This window comes from Pleurodeles waltl, chromosome 5 (genome assembly GCF_031143425.1).
Source record: "Pleurodeles waltl isolate 20211129_DDA chromosome 5, aPleWal1.hap1.20221129, whole genome shotgun sequence".
NCBI lineage: Eukaryota > Metazoa > Chordata > Amphibia > Caudata > Salamandridae > Pleurodeles > Pleurodeles waltl.
The window spans coordinates 1253809419-1253825892 of record NC_090444.1 but is presented as its reverse complement, the minus strand read 5'-3'; the positions used below and the strand labels follow the sequence as shown (position 1 = coordinate 1253825892).

The window sequence follows — 16474 nt, the reverse complement described above, 5'->3', positions numbered from 1 at the left end:
AATTTATTTGGATAATTGCAGATCTCAGTGCATATGGTGTACTTAATAATAGTTATAGGGCTTGAAAGTGGCAAATGTGCAGTAAGACACAAGCACTATATAAAACAGGATAGAATCAAAGCACTGCTACTATTAAAATGACTAGATTGATCTGTTTCTGAAAATGTGATCTACAGTTAATGTAATCTATAATCCTACGTGAATTTGTTGATATAGCTAAGCCTGCTACATTGCATTGTAGTTAAAGTTCTCCAGAAAATCAGAGTAATTGGCTGGTTAATGTATGAAAGCGGTCATTGGTTCTTTAAGAAAATACTATCCATCGACCAGTAATTTTTTACCATCACCATTACTTTTAACTGCTTTAGATTTAGGTGCATCCTGTATCCTAGTTTGCTGCCCCATGTTTATGCTACTCCCATTATCTACTCATGCAATATCCTCATTGTTCTTGGGCGGTAAGTATTGACAGAAATCGCTTGTCTAACACTTTTTGTGTTTTTGTATTATATGTACTGTTGTGTAGCAGCTCCTTGATTCATATACTAGATTGCAAATGTGCTTAGGCTGGGTTGGTGTCTATGTGCATACAGCATCCTGTAATTGATTTGTATATTGTTTTAAATGGCATCCAACAGGTTGTTCCTTTCAATGGATCCTGCCCATGGTGAGATATCCAGAGCGATGAGAAATCGTGGAATTGAGGTTTTCATTCCTGGGGATAATGATGACAACGAGTTGGACCAGTTTGATTTGAAGTTGCTGCTACATGGATTTGGCCTGGTTGGGGATGCAGTGTGTGATAAACTGATGGCAGTGCACAAGGAAATCAAAGAAACTGTAGTAGGTAAGCTATGGATATCAGAACATTATCCCATTATTGCCTTCATTTTGAATTCCTAATAACAGTCTAAATTGCTTTAGTTCACTTTACTTCAGTACTGCCGATGAGAACGCTCCCTATTGAGGTGTACATTAAAAAGAAGTGTCTATGCTCTCTTATTGTACCTTTTTTGGCTGTGTGTGCTTGCCTTGTAAACGCTCAATTTAATCACTGTACATTCACCAGTCTTTTTGAAGATTGAGATATGTTGTGGAGTACTTCAAAAGCGTCTAGTTTCATCTGATCAGAATTTTTGTACTTCTGTATGTAGGCATGCTCGTAGTGGAATACATGAATTGTGTTTTATATTATTTTAATGTTGGCTTGATGAAACTGATTGTCTGGTAATGTCCACAATAGAAAACACGTTTTGGGTTTGACCAGCAACTATAAGACATGGTTTTCAGAAGAAGGGCTGTCCAAGTCTGATCTGCGACTAAAATAATCAGAACTGCTTAGAAATGCTTGCTGTCCTGTTCATTTTCTGAATAAGCTTGTGTTTCCTCCCAGTTAAACAAGTCTAAAGGACCTTCCTTTTCCTCCTGCATTGATAATAAGAGCAGTGAACATTTGACTAGGGACACCTAAAGTGGACTCCCATTCTGAATGAGTGAGTGCTACCCCTTAAGCCTAGGATGTGCAGTAATTGGCAGTGTACTCATAGGCACAGGCCTTGCCGTTATCTGTACATGGAGATTGCCTACAGTATGTCCCTGGTTAAGGCTTCGTTCAGTTCTCCGCAACAGGAGTCCATACATGGTTGAAATGTAATGAGTGAATGATTGGGTTGCTTCAGTTCCTTTATACATGTTGCACATGATGGCGGCTTCGTTTGGAGGGTGACTTAATTCAGGATGAATAAACCAACCTGTACAAACTCCTTTCCATTTCTTTATCTCTGTAGGCTGCTCTGCATGGTGGGGTTGAGTACGCCATTAATCCAATATTTTTTAGTATCAATTTCCTCGCCTCATTGAAATCAATCATTTCTCTTAATGTAATTGGTCTCTAAAGCAACATGACCAGAAAGTTTAGGTTTAAGCCCCACCAATCCAACTGTCTTCTGACTCTCTTCTCTCAAACTGTGTGGTAGATGACCTCTCCCATTATGCCCAGCTTTCCCCAACCATGTTAGAACCACTTTACTTGACCCAGGTTTGTCTCAGTATTAGATAACAATCAGGGCAAATTAGATTAGATACTGGGGATGCTTTATCCCACTCTGTGGGCAGCTATGGTGTTCTCAGAGAACTGGCATAACTGTTGGGCATGCCTATAAATCTCCAACATCTCTTGAAAGAAAAGAACTGTCTGTCTTGAGCATTTCATACAGAGCTATTTGCATTGACTTGGGTTTGGGCTTTTGGTGAAACATTTTCTCTAACAGTACAGTAACTTCAGAAATGTAAACCCCTTGTGCAACAAACCACATCAGCAGCCACTACAACATCATCTATATTTGTGGCTGTATCACCTTCAGTCTGCTTCCTCCTCCTTCCTTCATACCCAACCCACCAAAATAATGTTGATGTTGTGGAATTTTGAGGCCCTTGTCAGAGGGCAGGAGTGCCCTTTAATACAAGCATGGAGATCCTTGAGATAATTAAATCACGTTTTGCACCATGAATATTTATTGAATTCACCTATGCTGTACAGTATTCCATCATCCGGTAGTTTGTTTTGGATTTCTCTGTAGTGTTTAGATTCTTTTTTCCGCTTTGGCCCTGGAAGCACAGGCTATATTCAAGATTTGAAGTAAATACATAAAATGCAAGGTACTCCACACAGGTAAGTAAGGAACTTTGAATTTTTCGTCTCATTCACCAAAACAAAGGATCACCACAGTCCAAGGCAACAATTGCTGGATGGATTGTTAAAACCCTCCAAACTGGCTATGCAAACGCTTGAAAAGACCTTCATGACCCAGAGTACACTCATCCAGAAAGAAGAGCGCAACACTAGCATTCCTAGCGAACTTGACCATGGAGGAAATCTGCGCGGCAGCGACATAGCCATCCCCACCCCCACGCCCCTTTGCAAAACACAGCTGTTTCGGCATTCAGGTGAAAAAAGAAGCACAAGTGGGTCAGAAGGTACTGCAACACCCATTTGCCAACTTATCCGCATTTCACCCCAGCCAACCCAAGGAGGGGTATACAGCTGTATAATCTAATGCCCAGCATGTGAATCCAGAAAAGGATTTATGCTGCAAAACGAAATGGTTTCTTACCTATAAGAGTAGTTTTGCAGCTTAAAGAGTTTTCTGGATTCACATGTGATCCACGCACCTCCCCAGAAATGGGACAAGAAGCAGACAGGTGGGAGAAGGCGAACAAAAGAAGAAGAGAAAAGAAAGTTAAAGGTAAATAAGGAAGGAGAAGGAATTTGAAGATGGCGACTACACACAGGAACTTCCGAGGTGCTGTCTGGTTCAACTCAGAGGATGGACTTAGCACCAAACAGTGGTCAACAACGCCTAAGGGGGAGAAAAAAAAAATCAGTTTTTTTCCAGACCCAACCATTTGTTAGTGGAATAATGCACAACATGTGAATCCAGAAAACTCTTCAAGCTGCAAAACTACTACATGCAAGAAACCGTTTTGTTTGAGTGCACCAAGGAAATCTGTTGGATGTCACCAGGGTTTGGAAGAAAATTAGACTATCTGCAGTAGTGGCTGCTCGACTTCAGCCTGACCAGCGACAGACCTCTCTCCCTTCCCCACCAAAAGCTGACAGTGGCAAAGGATGTGTCGCTGCATGGTTGGAAGGAATCACCTGGGAGAGGTGGAGGTCAGATGACATTGTGTAGGAAGTAATCTATTTTCTGGCATGGTTACCCCCACTTTTTGCCTGTTGTCAGTATGTTTTAGCTGTATTCACTGGGATCCTGCTAACCAGGACCCCAGTAAAAATGCTCTCTCCCTTAAAACCTGGTAGCTTGGACCACACACATCCCCCCCTCCCTCCCCCCCCCCCCCCCCCCCCAAGTTTGGCATACTTGTGTCCCCATGTAAGTCCCTAGTATGATACCCAAGTACCTAGGGCATTGGGATACCAGGGGTCCCCCATGGGCTGCAGCATGTATTATGCCACCCATGGGGAGCCCTTGCAAAGTGTATATGCATGCCTGCAATTGCAGCCTGCGTGAAAGGGTGCACCAGGTCACTGTAAGTAACACCTATGGTAGGCCCTCCTAGCCCAGAGGGCAGGGTGCAGGTACCTGTGTGTGATGGCACACCTGCATGAGCAGAGGTGCCCCCACAATCTCCATTTTCATGAACTTAGTGAGTACGGGGATGCCATTTTATGTGTATACTGGACGTAGGTCACTACCTATGTCCAGCTATATAATGGTAACTCCGAATGTAGGCATGTTTGGTATCAAACATGTCGGAATCATACCCAAATACTGTTTGCCATTATTGGAAGTATGATTCCATGCACTCTGGGTGCTCCTTAGAAGACCTCCAGCATTGCTCCTACCAGCTTTCTGGGGCAGCCCAAACGGTTGCCACCCCTCAGACAGGTTTCTGGCCTCCTGCTGCTTGACCAGCTCAAGCCCAGGAAGCCAGAACAAAGGATTTCATCTGAGAGGAGGGGTAACATCCTCTCCCTTTGGAAATAGGGGTTACATGGCGTGGGAGGAGGAGCCTCCCCAAGCCACCTGTATGTTTTGAAGGGCATATTTGGTGCCCTCCTTGCATAAACCAGTCTGCAGCGGTTCAGGGACCTCCAGTCCTTGCTCTAGCACGAAACTGGACAATGGAAAAGGGTGTGACCACTCCCCTGTCCATCACCAACCCAGGGGTGGTGCCCAGAGCTCCTTCAGCGGATCCCTTGATTCTGCCATCTTGAATCCAAGGTGGTCAGAGGCCTCTGGGAGCATCTGAGTGGCAAGGTCAGGGAGGTGACGTTAGAGGCCCCTACTGATAAGTGGTCACCCGGCTAGGTGTCCAGTGCTCCTTCCAGGGCTATTTAGGGTCTCCCTCTTGGGTGGGTCCTCAGATTTGGCTTGCAAGATTCCAGCAGGACTCCTCTGCATCCTCTACTTCGACTTCTGGCCACTGGAACTGCAACTGGACTCTCCAGGAACCAACAGTCTGCATCCATGACGAAGACTCTGCTTGCAGCATAGTTTCCACGGCTTTTATGTGGTTCTTCTCTGTCACTTGTGGGGTGGGGTGGTTTGAAGTCCCTGCAGAGCTGCATTGTGCCACCTGGCAGAATATGGAAGCACTGCTGTGAAAGCTTTCTGAATTCAGTCTGGGTCCTGATGATATTCCAACATGTGGGAAATCTGAGATTAACTAGTTTCCACCAGAATTAAAGGTTCGATGGCATCTGTCGCTGGAGATGCACATGTTTTGCAAAGCTCGGCATCTGGTGTTGGGTCGGAGTGTTACAAGTTGTTTTTCTTCAAAGAAGTCTTTCAAGTCACGGGACCGAGTGACTCCTCCTTTTGTCTCCATTGCGCATGGGCGTCGACTCCATCTTCGATTGTTTTTTTTCCGCCATCGGGTTCGGACGTGTTCCTGTCGCTCCGAGTTTCGGAACGGAAAGTTAGCTATCTATCGGAAGATTACGTCGGTATTGTTGTGTTCGGGATCGGCTTAGATAGAATCGACACCGCATCGAAGTTTGGAGAGCTCCGGTGCCCTTCGGGGTAGCTTTCGATCCCCCGTCGGGGCCTGGTCGGCCCGACCGCGTGTCAGACAACGCAGATGGAACGGACCCCGTTTCGTTTCTGTCCCAAATGCCACAACAAATACCCGTATTCAGACCAACATTTGGTCTGTAACCTGTGCCTGTCGCCTGAGCACAGTGAAGAGACTTGCGAGGCCTGTCGTGCGTTCCGGTCCCGAAAAACACTCAGTGACCGTCGAGCCAGAAGACTTCAGATGGCGTCCACGCCGACAGCACACCGAGAGTTCGAGTAACAAGAGGAGGAAGAAGCCTTCTCGATCCACGAATCGGACTCCGAAGAATTCGACGATCAAAGAACTGTGAGTAAGACGTCGAAGGCAACACACAAGAAAAGTGACAAGGCCCAGGGGACGCCACTGCCACCAGGCCATGGCTCAACCCATAAATTCGGTGACCGACCGTCAGCACCGAAAAAGGCCGAAACAGTGCCGAGATCGTCCGACTCCGGTCGAGACACCGGCACGCAGCCTGCTCGGGACCGAGACAGTGCTGCTGAAAGGGATCGACGCCGAGATAGCGGTGCCGAGACGGCTCGACGCCGAGACAGTGGCACCGAGGAAGATCGACGCCGAGAGGTTTCGACTACAAAAAAGAAAAAAGTCACCTCGGAGCCGAAAAAGAGTACAGACAGGGTTTTGGTGCCAAAACAAGCCGCAACCGACCCAGTTACCGGTTCCTATTCAGAGGAGCAATCACTGTCCTCTCAGATGCGAAAGCATAGATTTGAGGAAGAGTTGCAATCCACCGAAGTGGACCATACGCAGAAACGTATTTTCATACAGGAAGGAACAGGGAAAATAAGCACCCTTCCCCCAATTAGAAGGAAAAGGAGACTGGAGTTTCAAACAGACCAAGCACCACAAACAAAAATGGTGAAAAATTTAACTCCGCCACCCTCTCCTCCACCTGTAACTAACGTTTCACCAGCACAAACTCCATCACATTCCCCGGCTCACACCACCGCGAGCCAAGGTGACCAAGACCAGGACGCTTGGGACTTATACGACGCCCCAGTGTTGGACAACAGTCCAGAGGCGTATCCCACAAAGCCCTCACCACCAGAAGACAGCACAGCTTATTCACAAGTGGTGGCTAGAGCGGCAGAGTTCCACAACGTAAACCTCCACTCAGAACCAGTCGAGGATGACTTCTTATTCAACACCCTCTCCTCCACCCACAGCTCCTACCAAAGCTTGCCTATGCTCCCAGGAATGCTACGGCACGCAAAGGACATCTTCAAGGAGCCGGTCAAGAGTAGGGCAATAACACCAAGGGTGGAAAAGAAATATAAAGCGCCTCCCACAGACCCGGTTTTCATCACCTCACAGCTGCCACCAGAATCCGTCGTAGTAGGAGCAGCTCGCAAGAGAGCCAACTCCCACACATCTGGGGATGCACCACCCCCAGATAAAGAGAGCTGCAAGTTCGATGCAGCTGGAAAGAGAGTCGCAGTACAGGCTGCAAACCAGTGGCGCATCGCTAACTCCCAAGCACTACTTGCGCGCTATGACAGAGCCCATTGGGACGAGATGCAACACCTCATTGAGCATCTACCCAAGGAAATGCAAAAGAGGGCGAAGCAGGTGGTTGAGGAAGGACAGAACATATCGAATAATCAGATACGCTCCTCTATGGACGCAGCGGACACAGCTGCGAGAACAATTAACACATCTGTGACTATAAGAAGGCACGCATGGCTACGAACGTCTGGTTTTAATATGCCATTCAATGAAAAAGAACTGTTCGGACCAGAGGTGGACACGGCAATTGAGAAACTGAAAAAGGACACCGACACTGCTAAAGCCATGGGCGCACTCTACTCCCCGCAGAGCAGAGGCACTTACAGCACCTTCCGCAAGACAACCTTTAGAGGGGGGTTTCGGGGTCAGGCCACACAAGCCAGCACCTCACAGACCACACCGTCCAGCTACCAGGGACAGTATCAGAGGGGAGGCTTTCGGGGCCAATACAGAGGACAATTCCCTAGGAATAGGGGAAGATTTCAAAGCCCCAAAACCCCTACAACCAAGCAGTGACTCACATGTCACTCATCCCCTCCACACAACACCAGTGGGGGGAAGAATAGGCCAGTTTTACCAAGCATGGGAGGAAATAACTACAGACACTTGGGTCTTAGCAATTATCCAACATGGTTATTGCATAGAATTTCTACAAATCCCTCCAAACATACCACCAAAAACACAGAATTTATCAAAACAACATTCAGACCTTCTGGAAACAGAAGTTCAAGCATTATTGCAAAAGAACGCAATAGAACTAGTACCAGAAACACAAATAAACACAGGAGTTTATTCACTGTACTTCTTAGTACCAAAAAAGGACAAAACACTGAGACCAATCCTAGACCTCAGAACACTAAACACCTACATCAAATCAGAACACTTTCACATGGTCACGCTACAAGAGGTGTTACCATTGTTAAAGCAACAAGAGTACATGACAACCTTAGATCTCAGAGACGCGTATTTCCACATACCAATACATCAGTCGCACAGGAAATACCTCAGGTTTGTATTCAAAGGACTACATTACCAATTCAAAGTATTGCCGTTTGGTTTAACAACTGCGCCAAGAGTCTTTACAAAATGTCTAGCAGTAGTGGCTGCACACATCAGAAGGCAGCAAATATACGTATTCCCGTATCTAGACGACTGGCTAATCAAGACCAACTCACTGACAAGGTGCTCACACCACACAAATCAGGTCATACAAAATCTCCACAAACTCGGTTTCACCATCAACTATGCAAAATCACACATTCTGCCGTGCAAAGTACAACAATATCTAGGAGCCATAATAGACACAACAAAAGGATTAGCCACTCCAAGTCCACAGAGAATTCAAAATTTCAACAAAATCATACAACGCATGTACCCAACACAGAGAATACAAGCAAAAATGATATTACAACTCCTAGGCATGATGTCCTCATGCATAGCCATTGTCCCGAACGCAAGACTGCACATGAGGCCCTTACAACAGTGCCTAGCATCGCAATGGTCACAAGCACAGGGTCACCTTCTAGATCTGGTGTTGATAGACCGCCAAACATACCTCTCGCTTCTATGGTGGAACAGTATAAATTTAAACAAAGGGCGGCCTTTCCAAGACCCAGTGCCACAATACGTAATAACGACAGATGCTTCCATGACGGGGTGGGGAGCACACCTCGATCAACACAGCATACAAGGACAATGGGACGTACATCAAACAAAACTGCACATAAATCACCTGGAACTGCTAGCAGTTTTTCAAGCACTAAAAGTATTCCAACCAATCATAACTCACAAGTACATTCTTGTCAAAACAGACAACATGACAACAATGTATTATCTAAACAAACAGGGGGGGACACACTTGCCGCAGCTGAGCCTCCTAGCACAAAAGATATGGTGCTGGGCAATTCACAACCACGTTCGCCTAATAGCACAGTTTATTCCAGGGATCCAAAATCAACTTGCAGACAATCTCTCTCGAGATCACCAACAAGTCCACGAATGGGAAATTCACTCCCAAATTCTAAACACTTACTTCAAACTTTGGGAAACACCTCAAATAGACTTATTTGCAACGAAGGAGAACGCAAAATGCCAAAACTTCGCATCCAGATACCCACACAGGCAGTCCCAAGGCAATGCCCTATGGATGAACTGGTCAGGGATATTTGCGTACGCTTTTCCCCCTCTCCCTCTCATTCCATATCTAGTAATCAAATTGAGTCAAAGCAAAGTCAAACTCATACTGATAGCACCAACATGGGCAAGGCAACCTTGGTACACAACACTGCTAGACCTATCAGTAGTACCCCACGTCAAGTTGCCCAACAGGCCAGATCTGTTAACACAACACAAACAACAGATCAGGCATCCAAACCCAGCATCGCTGAATCTAGCAATCTGGCTCCTGAAATCCTAGAATTCGGACACTTAAACCTCACACAAGAATGTATGGAAGTCATAAAGCAAGCTAGAAGACCATCCACTAGACACTGTTATGCAAGCAAATGGAAAAGGTTTGTTTGCTACTGCCATCAGAATCAAATCCAACCATTACACGCATCTCCAAAGGATGTAGTGGGCTACTTACTACACTTACAAAAATCGAACCTGGCCTTCTCTTCCATTAAGATACACCTCTCAGCAATATCTGCATACCTGCAGATTACCCATTCAACTTCACTATTTAGGATACCTGTCATTAAAGCGTTTATGGAAGGCCTCAAAAGAATTATACCACCACGGACACCACCCGTTCCTTCATGGAACCTTAACATCGTCTTAACAAGGCTCATGGGTCCACCCTTTGAACCTATGCATTCTTGCGAAATACAATTCCTAACCTGGAAAGTTGCATTTCTCATCGCCATCACATCTCTAAGAAGAGTAAGTGAGATTCAGGCGTTTACAATACAAGAACCTTTTATCCAACTACACAAAAATAAGGTAGTCCTAAGGACTAATCCTAAATTTTTACCGAAGGTTATTTCACCATTCCACCTAAATCAAACGGTGGAACTACCAGTATTCTTCCCACAGCCAGATTCCATAGCTGAGAGGGCACTACATACATTAGATGTCAAAAGAGCATTAATGTACTACATTGACAGAACAAAGAACATCAGGAAAACTAAACAGCTATTTATTGCATTCCAAAAACCTCATGCAGGAAACCCAATATCAAAACAAGGTATAGCCAGATGGATAGTTAAGTGCATCCAAATCTGCTACCTTAAAGCAAAACGACAGCTGCCCATTACACCAAGGGCACACTCAACCAGAAAGAAAGGTGCCACCATGGCCTTCCTAGGAAATATTCCAATGCACGAAATATGTAAGGCAGCCACATGGTCTACGCCTCACACATTCACCAAGCACTACTGTGTAGACGTGTTATCTGCACAACAAGCCACAGTAGGTCAAGCCGTGCTAAGAACCTTATTTCAAACCACTTCCACTCCTACAGGCTAAACCACAGCTTTTGGGGAGTTAACTGCTTACTAGTCTATGCAAAACATGTGTATCTCCAGCGACAGATGCCATCGAACTGAAAATGTCACTTACCCAGTGTACATCTGTTCGTGGCATCAGTCGCTGAAGATTCACATGTGCCCACCCGCCTCCCCGGGAGCCTGTAGCAGTTCGGAAGTTAGCTTAAGCTTTGTACATTTGTAAATATATTATTTAAACCTTAAATAGGTACATACTTAGTCACTCCATTGCATGGGCACTATTACTACAACACAACTCCTACCTCACCCTCTGCGGGGAAAACAATCGAAGATGGAGTCGACGCCCATGCGCAATGGAGACAAAAGGAGGAGTCTCTCGGTCCCGTGACTCGAAAGACTTCTTCGAAGAAAAACAACTTGTAACACTCCGACCCAACACCAGATGGCGAGCTATGCAAAACATGTGAATCTTCAGCGACTGATTCCACGAACAGATGTACACTGGGTAAGTGACATTTTCATTACCAAAGATGAGTAACTTCTTATTTTGGACTTTAAGGCACAGAATGGCCGTTTAGCATTGTGAGTTAGTTTGAGGAACCTGGTGGTACCCTTCTCCAGTTTGGCACACTGGTTTTGAGTCTTACGTTTTCTTATTTGATTTTGTGGGTAACTCTGCCTATATGCTTAAACCAACAAGTTGTCCCTCCTTGCATCATTTGCTGCAAAGAAACTAGGGTAGATGGCAAACTGGTGCGACATCACATGTAGTGAACCTGAACTACTCTTAAGGCTGCTGAGAAATTGTGATGATATGCACCAATTGAGCCAAGTATTAACAAAATTAGCACCTTTCATGTAACTGCAATATGATTTTGGTTTGTATTTCAGAATCTCAAGGGGCCAAAACCTCCAGTTTTTTTGGTTATTGTATTTTGACTGCCCTATTTTACCCAAATGTAAATGCCTAAAATCTTCTGTTAAATGTCTAGCTGGACCTCCAGTTTCTGTGTCATGCTACATTGCTTCCCAGGAAACTCTGCCCTAAGACCAAATGAAACAGCTCTGCAAATCTGTTTGGTTTGTCACTCTTTGGTTCATTACAAGATATTGTCTGGACTTAAACTGCAAAACCACTTGTGTTCACCTGCATTTTCTATTTAGGCTCTCCAGCATCATCTCTCACGTCTTTGATCAGCGTGGCTATGCTTATAACTCAACAGTTGCAGCGGGGTTTTGGCCTAATGAAAGCCTTCCAAAGAGCGTGTTGGGAGGTTTATGCCTGTTCACAGCCTTCACAGAGCCTCCGAAAGGTAAACAAGTCATAGATTGTTTTTTCATTCTGTGATGAAAATCCTCGTTTCATGTTGCTTGTATAGGCTAATTTCCTTGCCCGATCAGTAGCTAAATGTGTCTGAAAAATGCAGATGTGGTATTAATGCTAGGTAAATAACCAAATCAACAGCTCTGAACCTAAGACTTATGACCCTCTATTCTCTATCCACCCTTTTTAACAAAAGTGATGAAGATAAAGCATGTGAGCTTTTTGTTGGACAAATATTTCTCTTTTCACCAAAGCAGCTCCGTGTTAAATTATGATTTCAAAGTGTGTTGCTTTTTAATACAAATTGTAAAATGGCATTCTTGATTGACACCAACATTGAAAATCAGATGTAGCCTTTAAGCATATCAAACATTGAATTCCATTCTGGACAATATTGTAAACCGAAGCCTCAGCTGCTGAGTTTCAATTACAACGTAGAATTAGAAGGTGTGACCCTAACCTTCCTATTGCCCAACATCCTTCAACCAAACTGCAAGATCCCCATCCCAGTAAAGGCATATGCAGTCTTTCTCATGTCAGCTGTGGTTAGTTGCTTGGTTTAGCCACAGTTCAATTCCCAGGAATCTGTCTGTTTAGAAACCAGCAGGTGTTATGGTACAGAGCAGTTGTGGCTTGTGGGGGCAAAAGGGGTGGGGTGGCGCAGCGTGTGACGGGGAGAGGGGAGAAAGGATAAATAAAAATAATAATAATAATAAAAAGCTTACTTTCCTTGTTGCTTCTGCCGTGCCGATCCTCGGTCCCCACAGCAGGCACAGGCCTGCCCTGCGGCTAATCCAAACGCTGCTTTTGTGCTGCTGGCATCCAGCCTGGTTTATTGCCATGGGATCCACTCTCAACACCGTCTGTGCCTTGAACGTGTTGCTGGTTCTACTCCTGAGCAGACTATAGATGTGGAACCAAAATCCATGCCACACCCATGCCGCTTGCGCCAGAGGACGAATCCATTCCTATCAGACACTGAGCCAAATCCCAGTCTGCCTTGACCAGGGTCTCGTCTAGATGCTAGACCGTCAAACCCAGCCCAAGTTTATTATGATTTAGACATATGTATGCCTCTGTTTCGGGGCTGCACATTTGCGCTTCATAACCTTTTCAGTTCACACCTGGAGCACAATTTAGGGTCAACAATGGTGGCAAACAGGATTTTCCCCCCCAACATTATGAGTATGACAGATTATGCCTGGATTTACAATCTGCCAGTGGGCTGGACACCTCAAACTACGTAGTGTTCTCTCCCTGGTCTCCGACAGAAAAGGGTGCCTCCTTTGACATAGTAATGAGGTGCATGGTGGAGGTTTTGTGTCTACAATTACTCACTATGGAAGGTAAAATGATTGCTCTCACACATGATCCACAGTTTCGCGAAACATTGCTTTTTCGCACCTTTTTTTAAACATATTTTATTTATTTAGATGTTGAAATAAGAAGCATGGCCCGATAGGCCAACTTACAACAGTGAGATCATGTAAAGGAAAGGCAAAAAGAAAACAAATACCTACAAACTTGACCCACTCCACTCCCCCCCTCCCATATTCATGAAAGAAACATGGAAGAAGTCCACATGGTAGATTGCTCGTCCCAAACCCATTCAACCCACCCTCACCCATGAACCAGGTGCTGCAGGGAATGGACAGGTGCCAAGGCTATGCTCCGATAATCAGCCCAAAAATGTTGGTGTGTTTCTAGGAGCAGGCTGTCGCTTTATAGACAATCATAATGTTTTGACTCAGCCCCCTACACCTGGAGGCTTGGTGGTGCAAGCTTCCAACTGTTGGGTGATTACCCAAAAGCCTCTCTGACAGAGTAGAAATGACTTGAGTTCTTTGGGAAGCAAATATTTTCTTTGCCATCCTTTACCGTTCAAGACTTTTCTAAAGGATTGACATACCACCCATGCCAAGACCCACCATCGCTGCTTCAAGCTTCCTGGTCCTTTTGAGGTCAGGGATCAAGCATACAACGCCTAGGCTATCAAAGACAGCAAACTTTCCAGTCTCTGCCCCTTTGCCATCCATGTCTAAGCCACTTTAATTGGGCCCTAGCAGCAGATGACTAGCCTGTGAGGGGTGGATCAGGCATTTTTTCTCCAGTTAGCAAAGGATAACATCGACAGATTGGTCCTGCAGGCAGTTCCAACAAGGTTATGCCCTCTTTTAGACCTGACCGATCCCATGCCTGCATCATAGCATCTTTTGGAGGGCCACCTTTTAATCTTGCTTCAAAAAGTGCAAGCTGTTTAGGCCAAAGGAGCCATTCAGGTGGTTCTGGCCCAGGATATAGGAGCTGGCTGTTACTCCCAGTATTTCCTTGTGCCGAAGAAGGATATAGACTTTTGTCTTATTTTCGATGTCTGCCCTTCATATACCTTTTAGAGGAATGGCACAATCTGAATGCTCACACTGTTCCAGGTTCTGTCTGCTGTAGATCCAGGTAACTGGATGGTGGCTTTGGACCTGCAGGATGCCACTTTCATGTCCCAGTCCAGACGCTGCTTGTGGTTCATGGTTGACTAGGAGCATTTGCAGTTTGCCATGTTTCCCTTCAATCTCACCAATGCGCCTTGGTTACTCACGAAAGTGTCCATAGTTGAAGCACACCTTTAGAGGTTGGGGATACCTATTTTCTCCTCCCTTGACAAATGGCTTATGAATGCAGATTCACCACAATCAGACAAAGACCAACTCCAGACGATGGTGAACCACCTAACATTGTTACTGTTGTAATGATCAACCTGCCATAGTCACGCCTAACTCCTTTGAAGAGGCTCCTCTTCATGGAAGCCATTCTGATTCTGATCTTACCTCCACCACAACAAGTTCCAGACATTCTCAATATGATCCTAATATTTCAACCTTGATGCTGGGTTTTGGTGAGAGAGGTTCTGACACTTCTGGGCCTATTGGAATGCTACTACTCAGCTATTCCAGATGGCATATGTGGGTCATGTAGTGAGTCCTGAAGTCTCAGTAGGACCAACCCTGTTGTGCGGTTCCTATTGTGGTAATAAGACTGCATGTTTTGCGGCAGCAGCACCACCCTGTGTGGGTGACTGAGTCAGTCCCATGCTATGTGGAAGTTGTTGACCTGATTTCTCACAAACCCACAGTTCCTCACCCAAACCTAGTAAGTGAAGGTGATTTTTGGCAACCTAAACATGACTCTATGACTCCTCAAGGAAGTTGTGGTGAACAGATCATACCCCTTTCTCTCAATTACAAAAGACTTGCATATGCCAATGCAGAATAAGAGAAGAAAGATGGATTTCAATCCATTTATTGAAGCAGTTGCATCCTATTATAAAAAACATGAACTTTGATAATGAGGCAGATGAAACATAAGACAGTGGTCATCATTATGATTAGGGTAAATAAGGTAAAAGGCCCCACCATCTTTGTATGATCTTTAAAGCTTAATAAAGAATTCCTACCAACCTACACCTTATGTCTAAAATCTGGGATCATAGCAGGAACCCTTCTGCCTGCTCTGGTCTAAGCGAAGTATCCCAACACCATACCTAAAACGGCTGGCCAGGGTTTGCCTGTTGTCTGGATGGCAATCCTCTCAGTTGGCTGAAGAGTCAGCACCAGGATCAGCAAAGCGGTCAATGGAATGGTGTACATCGCAGGACAGCCATTACTGGAATGCGTTCAACACCCTTCTTCTTGGGTATATATAAAAATAAATAAAACGGTCTATGTGTAAAAAGCACATGCTATGGGCCTAATGCTAAAGTACGGGTGTCCAGTCCTGGCACTAAGGAGAACCCATAGCAACACCAGTTGAACCCATAGAATTTCATCCATTTATCGGACAAGACTTCTAAAGGCCTTCAGTGATGGCTCAATCACAGTTTGACCAGGGGCAGACCCTCATCCCCCACCCCAACCCAAGCTGACAATGGTGAAAGTTGAGTTAGTGCTGGGATGAGGAGGTCATGTGGAAGAGGTGGAGATCAGCAGACTTGTATGCAGAGGAAGCCTATCACCACATCAGCCTCTTGGATGTATAGGCCATTTGCCTGATGCTGAAAGCCTTCCTACAATTCATCAGAGGGAGGCTGGTTCAGGTTGTCAGAGGTGGTTTACTTCTGGAGCTGGCTTAAATGTCAGACCATTCTCCTGGTCATGAACAATTTGGCAGAATCTTTGAATGCCACGGCAGATGAGCAAAGCTGGTGACATCTAGCACCAAGATGGCACAGGTCATCTTCCACCAGTGGTCGAACTTGGTTTAGATCTTTTCGCCACTGCAAAGAATGCACAGTATCAAACCTTTTGCTTTCTGGAGTTTTCTAAGAAAGCTCTTTCTATGAGATATATTCCAAACAGAGTAGATTACAAGACTCCTTTATGCTTTTCCGCTGCTACCTCTCCTTCCTAGAGTTCTGAAGATAAGGAATGATAGGGCCCAAGTTAACCTAGTGGCTCTACTTTGAGCAAGGAGAGCGTGGTACCTGGAATTTCTGGGAATGAGCATCTGTCCTCCGATCAGGCTACCCCTTCTTAAGGGCCTCCTGTGACAGCAGCAAGACAGGGTCCTGCCCCTAAACCTGCTCAATCTGCGCCTCTATGTG

The 16474-nt window shown here is 45.3% G+C and overlaps 1 protein-coding gene across 1 annotated transcript in view; it reads left to right on the top strand.

The window, feature by feature from the left end:
- MDN1 (midasin AAA ATPase 1) overlaps positions 1-16474 on the top strand; it is a 1740009-nt gene that overhangs the window by 990797 nt on the left and 732738 nt on the right. Inside the window, exons 46-47 of the mRNA XM_069235499.1 lie at positions 639-847; positions 11721-11869. Of these exons, the coding sequence (XP_069091600.1) occupies positions 639-847; positions 11721-11869 (358 nt within the window). The remainder of the gene's footprint in view (positions 1-638; positions 848-11720; positions 11870-16474) is intronic.